This window comes from Phascolarctos cinereus, unplaced genomic scaffold (assembly GCF_003287225.1).
Source record: "Phascolarctos cinereus isolate Bilbo 61053 unplaced genomic scaffold, phaCin_HiC Scaffold_726;HRSCAF=1367, whole genome shotgun sequence".
NCBI classification, from domain to species: Eukaryota; Metazoa; Chordata; class Mammalia; order Diprotodontia; family Phascolarctidae; genus Phascolarctos; species Phascolarctos cinereus.
Genome location: NW_027556098.1, coordinates 396,154,707 through 396,170,015, shown reverse-complemented (window position 1 = coordinate 396,170,015; position 15,309 = coordinate 396,154,707). Strand labels below are relative to the sequence as shown.

At 43.8% G+C, this 15,309-nt stretch overlaps 1 protein-coding gene across 5 annotated transcripts in view; it reads right to left on the bottom strand.

The window, feature by feature from the left end:
- CHD5 (chromodomain helicase DNA binding protein 5) overlaps positions 1–15,309 on the bottom strand; it is a 157,128-nt gene that overhangs the window by 84,180 nt on the left and 57,639 nt on the right. For all 5 annotated transcript variants that reach the window (XM_020975188.2, XM_078145732.1, XM_020975217.2 and 2 more), the window contains exon 3: positions 902–1,081. In XM_020975188.2, coding sequence (XP_020830847.1) covers positions 902–1,081 — 180 coding nt within the window. The remainder of the gene's footprint in view (positions 1–901; positions 1,082–15,309) is intronic.

Here is a 15,309-nt window from a genome sequence, read left to right as displayed (position 1 = left end):
CAGAAGATGGGGAAGAAAGTTATCTGAAGGCTCTCAACCTCAGAAACGGGAGGGGGCAAGCATTTATGAAGCACCTACTGTGTGCGCGGTCCTGTGCTAAGCCTTTACAAATATTAAACTTGTCTATATGCGTAGAGCTCAAGTCTATCCAGTAGAATAATAGAATACACTCAATAGAATGCAATCTCCTTGAGGGCAGGTTTTGTCTTTGTATCCCCAGTGCTTAGGATAGTGCCCCACACAGGGTAAGTGCTCGCTCATTGATTGATTGATTGATCAGAATAGCTGACCCTGTGAAGGTCTGTAAAGCACTTCATAGGGGCAGCTAGGTGGCGCCATAGTGGACAGAGCTGGCCTGGAGTCAGGAAGACTTCCTGAGTTCAAATCCGACCTCGGACACTTCCCAGTTGTGTGACCCTGGGCGAGTCACTTCACCCTATTTGCCTCAGTTTCCTCATCTGTAAAATGAGCTGGAGAAGGAAAAGGTAAAGCACTTCAGTATCTTTGCCAAGAAAACCCCACAGGGGGTCATGGAGAGTCAGACGTGACTGAAACGATCAAACAACAGCAAAGCACTTTAAATATATTACCCCACTTAGTCCCTACAACATCCCCCTTCCCCCCACCCCCATCACATACCACAGGTACTATGGCACCATTTTACAGGTGAGGAAACTGAGGCAGAGAGGGGTAAAGTGATCCACCCATAGTCACACGGCTAATATGTCAGAAACTGGCTCCTTTTCCCCCCACCCCCATCACATACCACAGGTACTATGGCACCATTTTACAGGCAAGGAAACTGAGGTGGAGAGAGGTAAAGTGATCCGCCCATAGTCACACAGCTAACATGTCAGAAACTGGCTCCTTCAAGTCCCAAGAGCATCCGGATTTCAGTTACCTTTAAACCTCCATCTTCATTATCATCATCATCTTCATCCTTCTTTTTCCGCTTGGATTTTTTCTCTTTCTTCTCTTTGAGTTTCTTCTTCTTCTTTTTATTAGGAGAATAGTCACTCCCCTCACTGTCAGATTTCTCTTCCATCTCCTCTTCATTATCAGACAGCTCATCATTGCTTCCCTAGAAGATAATAATAATAATAATAATAATGATGATGATAATGACAATAACATTACTTACATTTATAAAATGCTTTAAGGTCAACAGAGCGCCCGGCATACATGATCTCACTGAAGCCTCACAGCAAACCTGGGAGGTAAGTGATGAAGATGGTATTATCCTGTGCATAATAAGGATAATCCCTGTATGCCTGTATCCTGATTTTACAGAAAAGTAAGAAATTGAGGCTGAGAGGTTAAGGTACTCACCAGGGTCATCCAGCTAACAAGTATCTGAGGTAGAATTTTAATTGAGATCTTTCACTCCCTACCCGACATGCCAAGCTGCATTTTCCTAACATTGAGATCTACTCGGATAAAGGACCAGATTGCCCCTCTGACAGCGACTGACTGGGAATGAATGGTCATGTCATTTGGGAATAATTGGAAAAAGGTACCCCAAAAACTAACCACAATGCTGATGCCCCATTACTTTCCCTGTGGGCTTTCCTCTGGAAATACAAACAGACAAATACCAGTATTTGTCTCTGGTCTCGCCTAATCACCAGCTCAATCACTTCTCCCCAGACACCAAGTGGGCACTGACAACCAACAATCAAAGGAAACAGTCCAGCTTGGGCGCGATGAAGGTCTAAGCCAGGCCAGCTCGATGCAAGCTTTCTATTCTGGAGAGTGATTTGGCCAGCATGAAAAGGTAATACAGGCAGCCCTGAGACGCCTGTCTTTTGAAAGGGACTCCCCTGATGGGGAGGTTTTGCATATGTACACTCTTCTGTTCTCATCAGCCCAGGCTGATGATTGAGTTTTTACATACTTCTGAATTTTAACTAGTGTCCTCAGACTCCGCTCATGCCCTGGAGCTATCGCCACAAAGGATGGTAGGAATACACACACACACACACACACACACACACACACACACACACACACACACACACACACAGAGTCTCTGGACGTTTGGGCACATGCCCTTCCTTCCCCCCATCCCAGAATCTGGAGGTCTCCTGAAACCTTCACGTCCCGTGCGTGACGTCCCCCACCAAATGTTTGTCACCGTTCAGTCTGTTTCTATGGCAGAAGCCACCCCATTCCTGCTCTCGCCTGTCGACGCTGACACTCCCCCCTCCTTATGAGACAAGGTAATTTAGGTAGCTCTCAAGCTTGGCTTCCTGGATTTAGTTTCCTGTCTGTACAGGCGGAAAATGGCACATTTATATGTAGATAAGGGTGCTTAAAACCACAGTATTCCCACTGGGAAAAAAAACAAACAAAACAACACTGTCCCTTTGAGGGAGATGTTTACTCATCTCTCTTCACAGATGAGGCAAGGCAGATGATGGGAAAGATCCCATTCCCCACCCCCAACCTGATTAGGTTTGGGTGGGAAGGCTAGTGACCCTTTGATTTAGGAATGTTAATATCATTGTCATTAATATATAAGGTGAGGGGAGAGGGGGGAGGAGAAGGGGGAGGGGGAGAGAGAGAGAGAGAGAGAGAGAGAGAGAGAGAGAGAGAGAGAGAGAGAAGAGGGGTGGACAGGAGAGAAGAAGAGAGGAGAAAGATAGAGACAGGGAGGGAGGGAAAGAAGGGGGAGGAGAAGGAGGGAGGGGAGGGAGAGAAAAAGGAAAGAAGAAGAGAGGAGAAAGATAGAGACAGGAAGGGAGGGAAAGAAGAGGGGAGGAGAGGGAGAGAGGGGAGGGAGAGAAAGAGAGACAGAGACAGAGAGAAGACAGGAAAGAAGAGAGGAGAAAGAGACAGGGAGGCGGGGGATGAGAGGTTCAACCAACTCTATAGAGAGCTAAGAGAGATGGACAAAGAATAATGGAGAAGACAGAGCAACAGATTTGAGAAGAAGAAAAAAAAAACAGAGATTGAGATCAACCGATGTTCATTAGGTGAGTCAAGAGATGTTCATTAGGTGAGTCAAGAGAGAGAAGTGGAAAGACAAGTGGTCAGCCAATAAACACTGATGAAGTGCCTAATACGGGGCAGGCATTGTGCTAAGCACTGAGTATACGGAAAAAAAGACCAAGGAGAGAGGGCCCGCTCTCAAGGAGGTCACCCATGGCAGAGACAGCATAGAACAGCTATGGGAGCAATCTCCAGAGGGAAACCCTCGCAGTTAAGGGGGAATGGGAAAGGCTTCCTGTGGAAGGTGGGATCTCAGCCGGGACTTGGATGAAGCCAGGAAGCAGAGATGAGGAGGAAAAGCATTCGGGGCGTGGAGGACAGCCAAGGAAAATGCTCCGGGTCAGGAGATGAAGTGTCCTGTCCAAGGAACAGGAAAGAAGCCAGCATCTGGCTCTCACAATGCACAGAGCTAGAAGGTGTGGGAAGACTGGAAAGACGGAGGAGGGAGCAGCTTATGAAGAGCTTTGAATGCTAAACAGAGGATTTTAGATTTGGTGCTGAAGGTGATGGAGAGCCGCCAGAGCGTACTGAGGAGGGCGACACATGATGGGATCTTCACTTTAAGGAGTTCAATTTGACTGGTGAGAAGGTGGACTACAGTAAGGAGGGATCTCGATCTGTGGCAGGGAGTCCAACCAGCCTACTGCAATGATCCAGGCATGAGGCAATAAAGGTCTTCACCAGGGTAGCGGCAATGTCAGAGAGACAGACAGAAGTAGGGAGAGCTGCAGTTCTACAAACAGAGATTAGATGGATGTTAATAAATATTTCATCTATTTATTGGAGCAACTAGGTGGTGCAGCGGATAGAGGGATGGGCCTGAATTCAATTGCAGTCTCAGACACTTAGTAGCTGTATGACCCTGAGAAAGTCATTTAACCCTATTTGCCTCAGTTTCCTCATCTGTAAAATGAGCTGGAGAAGGAAATAGCAAACTACTCCAGTTTTTTGTTTTTGTTGGGGTTTTTTGCCAGGAAAGCCCCACACAGGGTCATGAAGAGTTGGACACAACTGAGCTATGGCAATCTGTTTGGTAGGGAGCTATGGCAATCTGTTTGGTAGGTAACATGATATCGTGGGGTGGGGGGGTCCGGGGTAGTGTGACATAGCAGACCGGGTTCACTACTTGATCAGTCATTCCCACCTAAAGTCAGAAAGACCTGAGTTCAAACCCTGCCTCTGATATCTCTAAGCTGTGTGACTCTGGTTACAAGTCACCCAACCTACCTCAGTTTCATCTTCTGTAAAATGGAGATTTCACCAAGTTGTGGTCAGACTTGAAAGAAATAGATGGGGTTTTTTTTTATATTTTAATAGGTTTTTTTAAGGTTCACAGTGAGCAAAGAGAAAAACAGGGAGGCAGGGAAAGGAGGAAATGAGGAGGAATGAGACAGAAAATGGGGAGAAAGAAGAGATCAAAAGGTTAGAAGCTGCTAGGATGGTCCATGAGATAGGACAGCAGCAGAAATCTCCTACTTTAGAAACTTCATACCTTAGGAGAGTCATGTAGCTGGTATATACACACATTCTCTGTCTCTGTCTCTGTCTCTCTCTTTCTCTTTCTCTCCCTCTCTCACACACTTTCCTATCTTCTCCCAGGTAGGTAGCTGAGAAGGAAGAACTCACAACAACTGGAGCATCTCCATTAATCACCTTAAAGAGAGGCAGGGTGCCCTGGACAGAAAGAAGAGGCATGGCTCCCTAACACACACACACACACACACACACACACACACACACACACACACACACACACACACACACACACACACACACACACACACACACACATACACCCATACTTCCCCTTACTCCAGCCCTCAAAAGGTGCCTTCTTAGGCTCTCTTGGGGAGTCTCCACTTCCTCCCCACCTCCACATGATGCTTGGATCTCCTGCTGAGAGCTCCCCAGTGGGAACCCTGCCTAGACTGACTGATTCAAACCTTTTCTCCCCACTAAAGCCAGACCCAGCCAGCACGTGGTCCCTGGGCTTCACCTCATTCTCCTCTTTCCCGTAACCAGGGTGCTTCCTGGACTGCTGACTCAGCCTGCCTGGCAATCTGGGAGGCTGATCTGGCCTGTCACTACCAACAGGACCCGTGGAGACAAGCCAGCTGCTCCAGGGAATCCTTGGTACCTGGGGAGTTGGGACGGGTACCAGAATGGGGCCGAGAATGATCCTAAGGTCAGAGAACCATCGATTTAGAGTTAAAAAGAGCCTCAGGTGCCAAGTAGTCCAATCACCTCATTTTGCAGACTGGGAAACTGAGGCCCCACAAAGGTTAAATCCCTTGCCCAAGATCACATGGAGACAGAGCTGGGATTTCATCCCGGCTCCTCTGCCTCAATTCCAGAGCTCTTTCCACAGCATCATGCTGTTTCTCTCCCTAGAGCAGGAGCTCCTGACCTTCTTTGTGTCATTCCCCGCCACTCTGGCCGTCTGGTGAAGCCTATGGACCCCTTCCCAGAATCATGTTCTTTAAGTCATAAAATACATCAGCTACAAAAGGAAGCCACTTAGATATTGAAAAACAGGTATTAAAAAAAATTGTAAGCAGCTTCACAGGCCCAGGTTAAGAACCTTGCATTAGAATAACTCCCAAATAATGCCACTTTCTCATTTCTCCAGCTGAGACGATGCTCAAACCATCCTACTTCCTCATTTGGCTTCTCCTTTAAATGTCCAGTGCAGGGATGGAAGCCTAGACCAGGCTCAGGTGGACCCAAGACTTCTCTCCCTCAGGTTTTCCTGCAGCACACTGTCTGGACTTCTCCTTTGCCCTCATCCCACCAATTCAACTAATATATTTTAATACCAGCTACAACAAATTCTCAGGTTCTCTGAGTTCTCTGAGGTCAGTGAGGAAGGAGAAAACCCTTTCATGGGACGCCCCATTCCTTTCTAGGCTTCATTCCTTACTCTCTGGTGCTTCAAATCTCTTCATCCAAGATTCACTCATGCCTGGATGTCACACACTGGAAATTCCTTCTGCCCCAGGGCCTCTCCCTCTGATTGGCTGGTTTCTCCCAGACCCTTCATTTTAAGGAGGCAGCCCAGGCCAACCACTCCACAGAACACCCCCCTTTCCTGCCTTCTTTTGTGTGTTGTCTCCCCCAACTCCATTAGATTGTGAGCCCTTGGAGGACAGGTACTACTTCTTTTTATTAAGAATCATTATTTGTTTCCCCACTTGATAAATGGATGAAGGATATAAACAATCAGTTCTCAGATGAAGAAATTAAAGCCATCTATAGTCATACGAAAAAATGCTCTAAATCACTATTGATTAGAGAAATGCAAATCAAAACAACTCTGAAGTACCACATCACACCTATCAGATTGGCCAACATGACAAAACAGGAAAATGATAAATGTTGGAGAAGATGTGGGAAAATTGGAACACTAATGCATTGTTGGTGGAGTTGTGAAATGATCCAACCATTTTGGAGAACAATTTGGAACTATGCCCAAAGGGCTATAAAGAATTCTTCACTCCTCTCCAGGCTGCACTCCTAACTCACCTGATCTTTCTCTATAATGCTCCAGAAACATCTTTACCTTGGAAGCTTACTTCTACTCCTAAATTTTCTCCACAATGCTCCTGGGATGGGTACTTTTATCCCTTCACCCTACCCCCAGCTCTCTTGTGTGTGTTGTTTTTCTGCTTGTATTTATATTTCCAGGGCTTAGCACAGTTCCTGGCACATGGTAAATGCTTAATTGCTGTTGATTTGACTTGACTTGACTAGAGGAGTAATCAATTAATCAATCAGTAAACATTTATTTAGTACCTACTATGTGCCAGGCACTGAGCTAAGTGCTTAGGTCATAAAAAGAGGCAAAAACAAAAAAAACAAAAACAAAAAAATACAGGCCTTGTCATCACAGAGCTTGCAACTCTAATGGAGGAGACAATAGTCTAACAGATATACAAAGCAAGCTATATACAGGACAAGAAGAAATAATTAAAAGAGGGAGGGAAGGTACTGGAATTAAGAAGGGTTGGGGAAGGCTTCCTATAGCAGGTGGGACTTTGGTTGGGACTTAAAGGAAACCAGGGGTCAATAGTCAGAATGAAGGAGGAAGAGAATTCTAGGTATGGGGGACAGACAGAGAAAACGCCTAGAGCCTAGAGATAGAAAGTCTTATTCATAGAACAGCTAAGAATCCATGACACTGGATGGAAGAGTATGTTTTGGGGAGTAGCATGTAAGAAGACTGGAAGGCAGGAGGAGGTTAGGTTAGAAATGGCTTTGAATGCCAAACAAATCATTTTGTATTTGCTCCTAGAGGCAATTGGGAGCCACTGAAATTTATTAAGTAGGGGGGAGAGGGGTTGACATGAACAGACTTACATTTTAGGAAAAGAGTGGAAGAAGTGACAACTGAGATGGGATTTGAAGGAAGAGAGGGATCAAGACAGGGGCAAGAATCCATTCCAGGTATGAAGGATAGTACAAGCAAAGGTAGAGAGATGGGAGAGGGTGGGGGAGAACAAGGGATGGAGAGCCATCTAGCCTGGCTAAAACACAAAGTAGTACATGAAGGAGACTGGAATGAGATAATATTGGAGACAGAGGCTGAAGCCCAATTTCCAAGGGCCTTGTATTCCAAAATCCCTTCATTCAGTAAGCAATGTAGAGTTGAAGACTTCTGAGTAGAATAGTAGAGTAGACTTTTGAGAGTACATGAGCATACCAGTGTATGAGGAAGAAAGAAGGCCACCAGGATGTTGAAAGAAATCAAAACCAGGTCTTACTGGATACTTTCTGAAGGAGCACGTTTAGCCCAGAAACAAGAAGACCATGGATGGCACCTTGTATCTAATATCACCTAACATGTACTGTTTGGATTGGATTGCACAAAAGAGTTATGTTCAAGTATTTTAGAAGCTGGTTGAAACCACAGAGACATTTTTAGGCCAATATAATAATAACTAACATTCTGATGCCACTGTAAAACTTGCATCGTTGTTATGAGGCATTCCTGGTATTATTAACATTGGGACATAGGAGAGAGTAAGCTAGTCTTTGAGTCCAAGTCCCATCTCTGACACATATTGACTGTGTGACCCTGGAAAAGCCACTTAATTTCTTAGAGCACCAAGAAATTCTCTGATATTCTAAGTTGAAGAAGTAAGGCCCAATTCTGTCCTGAGTCAGAGTTCTCTATGCCAATGAAATCATAGTTGCAATAAAAAATTATACCCATTTTACAGATAAGGAAACTAAGGTTCAGAGACATTTAGTGTATTGGCCATGGTCATACAGATACTAAGGTATTAAAGGTGGGATTTGAATTCAGGTCTTCCTGACCTGATCTACTATGTCACAAGGAAAAATTCTTAACAATTAAAGCTGACACACAAGAGAAGCAATATAAATGCTCAATCACTAGAAACATTCTAGCAGAGGTCAGATGACTCCTTTCCTTAGGAGACTGTGGATGGGATTTCTGTGTGGGATAGGAAGTTGGATAGATGGTTTCTAAGCTCTCTCAAAACTCTCAGATTCTATGAATCTAAAATGCTATGAATCAAACCTCCACAAGGTAAAAGATAGGTTGGGGAATAGAGACAGTCATTGGCCTTCAGCACCATGGCCAGTGCCCTTAAGTCAAGGTAGAGAAAAAGAAAAATGGAAGCACAGAAGATTTTGCCTTCCAACCAGGGACACTCAAAAGATAATGGGGAGAAAGCAGACCTCTGGTATGTATGTGGAGGCCTCCTCAGGAAAGAGATTTCTAAGAGGCAATTACTCTGGGTTTAAAATAATTCACGAATGGGTAATGGCCATAGAAATTATGAATATAATATGGAATATTATTGTATGTTAAGAGCAGGTAAGTGGCACAGTGGATAGAGTGCTTGGTCTAGAGTCAGGAAGATTCCTCTTCCTAAGTTCAAATCTCGCCTCTGACACTTCCTAGTTGGGTGACCCTAGGCAAGTCATGTAATCCTGTTTACCTCAGTGTCCTCATCTGTAAAATGAGCTGGAAAAGGAAATGGCAAACCACTCCAGTATCTCTGCTAAGAAAAACAGGGTCGTGGGGCAGCTAGGTGGCGCAGTGGATAGAGCACTGGCCCTGGATTCAGGAGGACCTGAGTTCAAATCCAGTCTCAGACACATAATACTTAACTAGGGGTGTGACCCTGGGCAAGTCACTTAACCCCATTGCCTAATCAAAAAAAAAAAGAAAAACAGGGTCACAAAGGATCAAAACCACAAAAAATGATGAAAGGGATGCTGTCAGAGAAACCTAGGAAGACTTGCATGAACTGATACAGAATCAAGTGAGCACAACCTATTTATACACAGTACAATTTATACAATAGCCACAATATAAAGGAAAACAATTTTGAAAGGCTTAAGGATTCTGAACTCTGGTCAGCTATGACTCCAGAAGCCTACTGAGAAAACATGCTTTCCACTTCCTAGAAGAGGTGCTGCTCCACATGTGCAGAATGAAACATGCATTTTCAGGCACAAGCAATGTATGGATTTGTTTTTCTTGACTATGCTTATATGTTACAAGTTTATTTTGTTGTCTTGGAAGTGGGGGAGGTGGAAGAAAAAGTTAAAAGGGAAGGGCGTAGTGCTAATGATGACCAAAAAAAAAAAAAGAGCATCAATACAATACTTCTAAATGCACAAAGGAAAGCAGAAGGAAGGACAATGGGAGACACTTGAAAGGAGGCCAGTTTTGTAATATCACGTAGAACTTGTGATTTATTTTAAAAAATAAGATATATATAACAGACACTCATGGTCTCATATACAATCCTTTGCTATGGTCTTTTGTCTTTATGGAATGATTGTGTTTGTTGATTTTATCAATATTTATAATATCAAAATTGTAATATATTATATTTGTACTGTATAAATATATTTTGTATATTCGTATTATGAAATTTATATTAAAATTATAATATTAAAGAACATTTTTAAAAATTCACACCCATCTGCTCCCCACCATCCTCTTTCCTCCCTACTGTTCTCACTGACTCCCTCAGAGGACCTACTGTATGTGGAAAGTCCCAGAATTGCCCAGACTCTTCTACTTTTTCAAAGCCATAGCTACCACCAGGACTGGAAATTTTTGAGTACTGCAGCAGAGTATTGGATTTGGAGTGAGAAGACATAGATTCAAATCTCCTCTTTGCCATTTGCTAGCTGGGTAAATGTAGGCAAGTCTCTCAATGTTTTGGGATCTCAATTTCATTTATAAAATGAAGGAGGTTGAACAAAATGATCTCAAAGTTCCCTTTAAGTTTTAAATTGATGGGGGGGGGGAGCCAAGATGGTGGAGTGAAAGCAGTGACTTGCTTGAGCTCTCCCCCAAACTCCTCCAAATACTTATAAAAAATGGCTCTAAACAAATTCTGAAGCAGCAGAACCCACACAAAGACAGAGTGAAACAAATTTCCAGCCCAAGATAACCTGGATGATTGATCAGAAAGGTGTATCGTGCCGGGCTGGCAGCGCAGCTCAGCGCAGTGTGGGCGCGCAGGCCGCAGCAAACCTGGAGGAAGCCTCAGAGGAGTGAATCACGGGCAGCCGTGGAGGTTTCCAGACTCCTCAATCCATGAATGCCAAAGACAACTTAGAAGGTCAGTGGGAAAAGTCTGTTTCTGTCGGTGGTCAGAGAGGAAGGCGGGGTTTCAGCTCCGTTCCCCAAGATCCTGGCCCTGGGAGGGGCAGCTGCTTCCCGAGCTTCTGGCCCACAGACTGAGGGGGAATCCAGTGGCTGATAAGAGAGGGACTGCAGGGATCTCTTTGCCAGTGCTGAGGCAGGAATCTCTTGCTTTGCCCGTGTGTGGATCTAGGTCACAGTTCTGGACAGCAGTGCTGGGGTGAGGAGGAGCGCTGGAGTGGTGGAGCTTGTAGTGACCGTGGAGAGGAACCCCTCCTCACAGTTATGGGACAGAAAGGAATACTTGTGGTCACAGGCCAGGAAAGGAGTAAACACTTTGCCCCTTTATCATACCACCTTGGAAGAACTGAAAATTTACAGGTCCCTACAAGTACCTCTGAAAACAGCTGTACAAACCCCTGAAGCTTGGGACAGTACACTCTCCACATTGGAAGCAGACTCTTACCTTCACAAGGAGTTTAAAACTCAAGTAATTGGCTGGGATCATGAGCAAGCAGACTATATTACCTTACTTTGGTGAAAAAGAAGATCAAAATATACAACCAGAAGAAGACAACAAAATCAAAGCTCCTACATCCAAAGCCTCCAAGAAAAATATGAATCAGTCCCAGGCCTTCGAAGAGCTCAAAAGGGATTTTGAGAAGCAAGTAAGGGAAGTAGAGGAAAAACTGGGAAGAGAAATGAAAGTGACGCAAGAAAATCATGAAAAACAAGTCAACAGCTTGCTAAAGGAGACCCAAAAAAATACTGAAGAAAATAACACCTTAAAAAACAGCCTAACCCAAATGGCAAAAGAGGTCCAAAAAGCCAATGAGGAGAAAAATGCCCTAAAAAGAAAAATTGGCCAAATGGAAAAGGAAGTCCAAAAGATTACTGAAGAAAATACTTCCTTAAAAATTAGAATAGAGCAATTGGAAGACAGTGACTTTATGAGAAATCAAGACACTGTAAAACAAATCCAAAAGAATGAAAAATTAGAAAACAATGTGAAATATCTCATTGGAAAAACAACTGACCTGGAAAATAGATCCAGGAGAGAGAATTTAAAAATTATTGGACTATCTGAAAGCCATGATCAAAAAAAGAGCCCAGACATCATCTTTCAAGAAATTATCAAGGAAAACTTGATATTTTAGAACCAGAGGGCAAAATAGAAATTGAAAGAATCCACAGATCTCCTCCTGAAAGAGATCCCCAAAGGAAAACTCCTAGGAATATTGTAGCCAAATTCCAGAGTTCCCAGGTCAAGGAGAAAATATTACAAGCTGCCAGAAGGAAACAATTCAAGTACTGTGGAAACACAATCAGGATAACACAAGATTTAGCAGCTTCTACATTAAAGGACCGCAGGGCATGGAATATAATATTCCGGAGGGCAAAGGAGATAGGATTACAACCAAGAATCACCTACCCAGCAAAACTGAGTATAATCCTTCAGGGGAAAAAATGGTCATTCAGTGAAATAGAGGACTTTCAAGCATTCCTGATGAAAAGACCAGAGCTAAACAGAAAATTTGACTTTCAAATACAGGACTCAAGTGGAACATGAAGAGGTAAACAGGAAAGAGAAATCATAAGAGACTTATTAAGATTGAACTGTTTACATTCCTGCATGGAAAGATGATATTTGTAACTCATGAGAACTTTGTCAGTATTAGGGTAGTTGAAGGAAAAAAATTGTATGTATGTATATATAGATAGATAGAGGGCACAGGGTGAGTTGAAGATTAAGGGGTCATATCTGGAGAATAAAATTAAGGGATGAGAGAGGATGATACTCGGAGAAGAAAGGGAGAGGTAGAATGGGGTAAATTATCTCACAAAAAAAAAACAGAAAAGAAAAGTCTCTCACAGTGGAGGGGAAACAGGGGAAGGTGAGAGGGAATGAGGGAATCTTATTCTCATAGGATTTGGCTTAAGGAGAGAATAACATACACATTCAATTGGGTATGGAAATCTGTCTTACCCTACAGGAAAATAGGGGGAGAAGGGGACAAGAGAGCAGGGGGTGATAGAGAGGAGGGCAGATTGGGAAAGAGGGTAATCAGAAGCAAATACTTCTGAGGAAGGACAGGGCCAAAATAGAATAAATGGGAGGGCAGGATAGGATTAAGGGAAATAGAGTTACTTTTCACAACATGTCTACTAAGGAAGTGTTTTGCATAACTGCACATGTACAACCTATATTGAGTTGCTTGCCTTTTCAATGAGGGTGGGTGGGGAGGGAGGAAGGGAGAAAATTTGGAACTCAAAGTTTTAAAAACACGTTTTTAAAAAAATGTTTTCACATGCAACTGGGAAATAAGAAATACAGGAAATGGGGTACAGAAGTCTATCCTGCTCTACAGGAAAATAGAAGGGGAAGGGGATAAGAGAAGGGAGGGGGAGAGATAGAAGAGAAGGCAGACCAGGGGAAGGGGTATTCAGAATGCATCCCATCTTGGGGTGGGGGGAGGGGTGAGAAATTTGGAACTCAAAAACTTGCAGAAGTGAATATTGAAAACTAAAAATAAATAAATTTATATTAAAAAAAAGTTTTAAATTGATGATCACAGAATGAACATTCTGGCTTGCCACCCCCTCCTCCTGATTCCTTTTCATGCCCACACATTCCAGCATGAGTTAAGTCTGGCCCTAAGGGCTGCTCTCTTGTCCTATTATGAGCTGAAGGCAATTGTCCATGGACACACCTCTTTCTAACCTTGACATTCTGTGTTCTAAGATCACTTTCACTTCTGATATTTTTTGTTCTAAGGTCCCTCCCAACTCTCATATTCTATGTTCTAAGGGCCCTTCTAGTTACAAAATCCCATGTTCTAAGGCCCCTCCCAGCTCTGACATTCCCTCTTCTAAGATCCAGCTCAGCCCTATTACCACACCAGTCCTTAACCAAAAAGGGATTTAAATGACCCAAACAAATGACTGATAACAGATAAAGGTTACATTATCTTTTCCCATCATTGCAAATCAGCTCCATCTCATACCCCCTCAGAAAACAAGTAACTGGGATATGCATCATGATTAAGTGGTAAGAGACTCATATCTAATCACCTCCTTGCCTCCATACAACACTGTGTATATCTGAGTCTCCGTTTTCCCATCTGCAAAAGGGGTTAATAGTAGAATCATCATTTTAGAGCTGGAAGGTACTTCAGGGATCATTCTGATCAATTATCTCATTTTACAGATGAGGAAACAGAAGCCTAGAAAAGGAAAGTGATTCACTCGAGGTCACCAAAGTAAGAAGCCAAGCCAAGATTTGAAACTAGTTCCACTGACTCCACATTCAGGGCTCTTTCTACAAACCTCTAATCTGACAGAAGTGAAACGGTGAGAAGAGCCCATGACTTAGAGCCAGAAGAAGCAGGTTTGAGTCCTGGTTCTGACTGGTTCCTTGACACTACATGTCTAACACTGGGAGAATCTCTTAACCTCTCTAAGCATCAGTCTGCTCATCAGTAAAGTGGAAACAATATACTATATTCACCTCCCTCACAGAGTACCTGTAAAAATAGGGCTTCATAAGTCTTAAAGCCCAACATAAACATTGAGTCACTATTTTACTATAATCATTATTATTATCACTATCATTATCTCAACTCCACTGCTTCCTAGTTCTTGTGACCTTGGCCAATTCACAATCTCCCTGGGGCCTCAGTTTCTTCAACTATAAAATGACAGAGGTTGGACTAGATGACCTTTTAGGTCCCTCGAAGCTCTAAATCTATGACTTCCACTACCTATATAAACTTAGGCAAATCACTTCATCTTCCCATGCCTCATTTTTCCTGGACTGTAAAATGGGGTTGGACTATGTGGCCACTGGGGTGCCTTCAAGCTCTAAACTGATAACCCTATACTCTCTCTGTAAGAGCAGGGCAATGGTCTAGAGTAGAGGAGAGATTGCATGATACATTGGATACCCTAAAGGAGACGAAGTCAACAAGACCGAGGTTCAAATCCCACCTCTGAAATCTGCTAACTTTACAACCCTGGGAAAATCCCCTCACCCCTCTGAACCTCAGTTTTCCCATATATAAAGTGGGAATAATTCCACCTACAGAGCCGGTTTGTTGTGTGGCCCCATCGAGATTATGTGCCTAAAGCGCTTTGTAAATAGCATCTCAGTGAGCTCGGTCTGATGCTGGTAGTAATCTCTCAAATCCTAGGAAGTCCCACTTTCCCTCCCACCCAAGGCTGTTTTCAGGCTCAAAAGAGAGCTCATGTAAAAGAATGCTTGAGGAAAAAAAGGAAAGATGAAGTTATTATTCAAGTGACCACACTGAGCAGACAGGAGACAGAGAGGGAGGAAGAGAGAGAGAGAGCCAGGGTGGACATCTGGGTGTTAAGGCAGGCAGTCCTTGGCACCACATTGGAGGGGGCAGGAGAGGCTGTAAGAACGGCCTCACATCCCGGCTTGGAGAAAGAGAGAGTTTCCAGACGACCGAGAGAGGCTGGCAGGAGGAGCATTGTGTGGTAATGTTGGGGAGGGGAGGGCGAGATGGCAGGAGGCCAGGAGCGGAGAGAAATGAGAAAAGGGCAAGCCGGAGCCTCAGAGAGGAGGGGATTAGGAGAAGCCCTCTCCAGAGCAAGGAGAAAGAGGAGGAGACAAAGAAAGCTCACGGAGCAGGACAGGGATTGCTGCGTGCCCTGGGGTTGGGGGC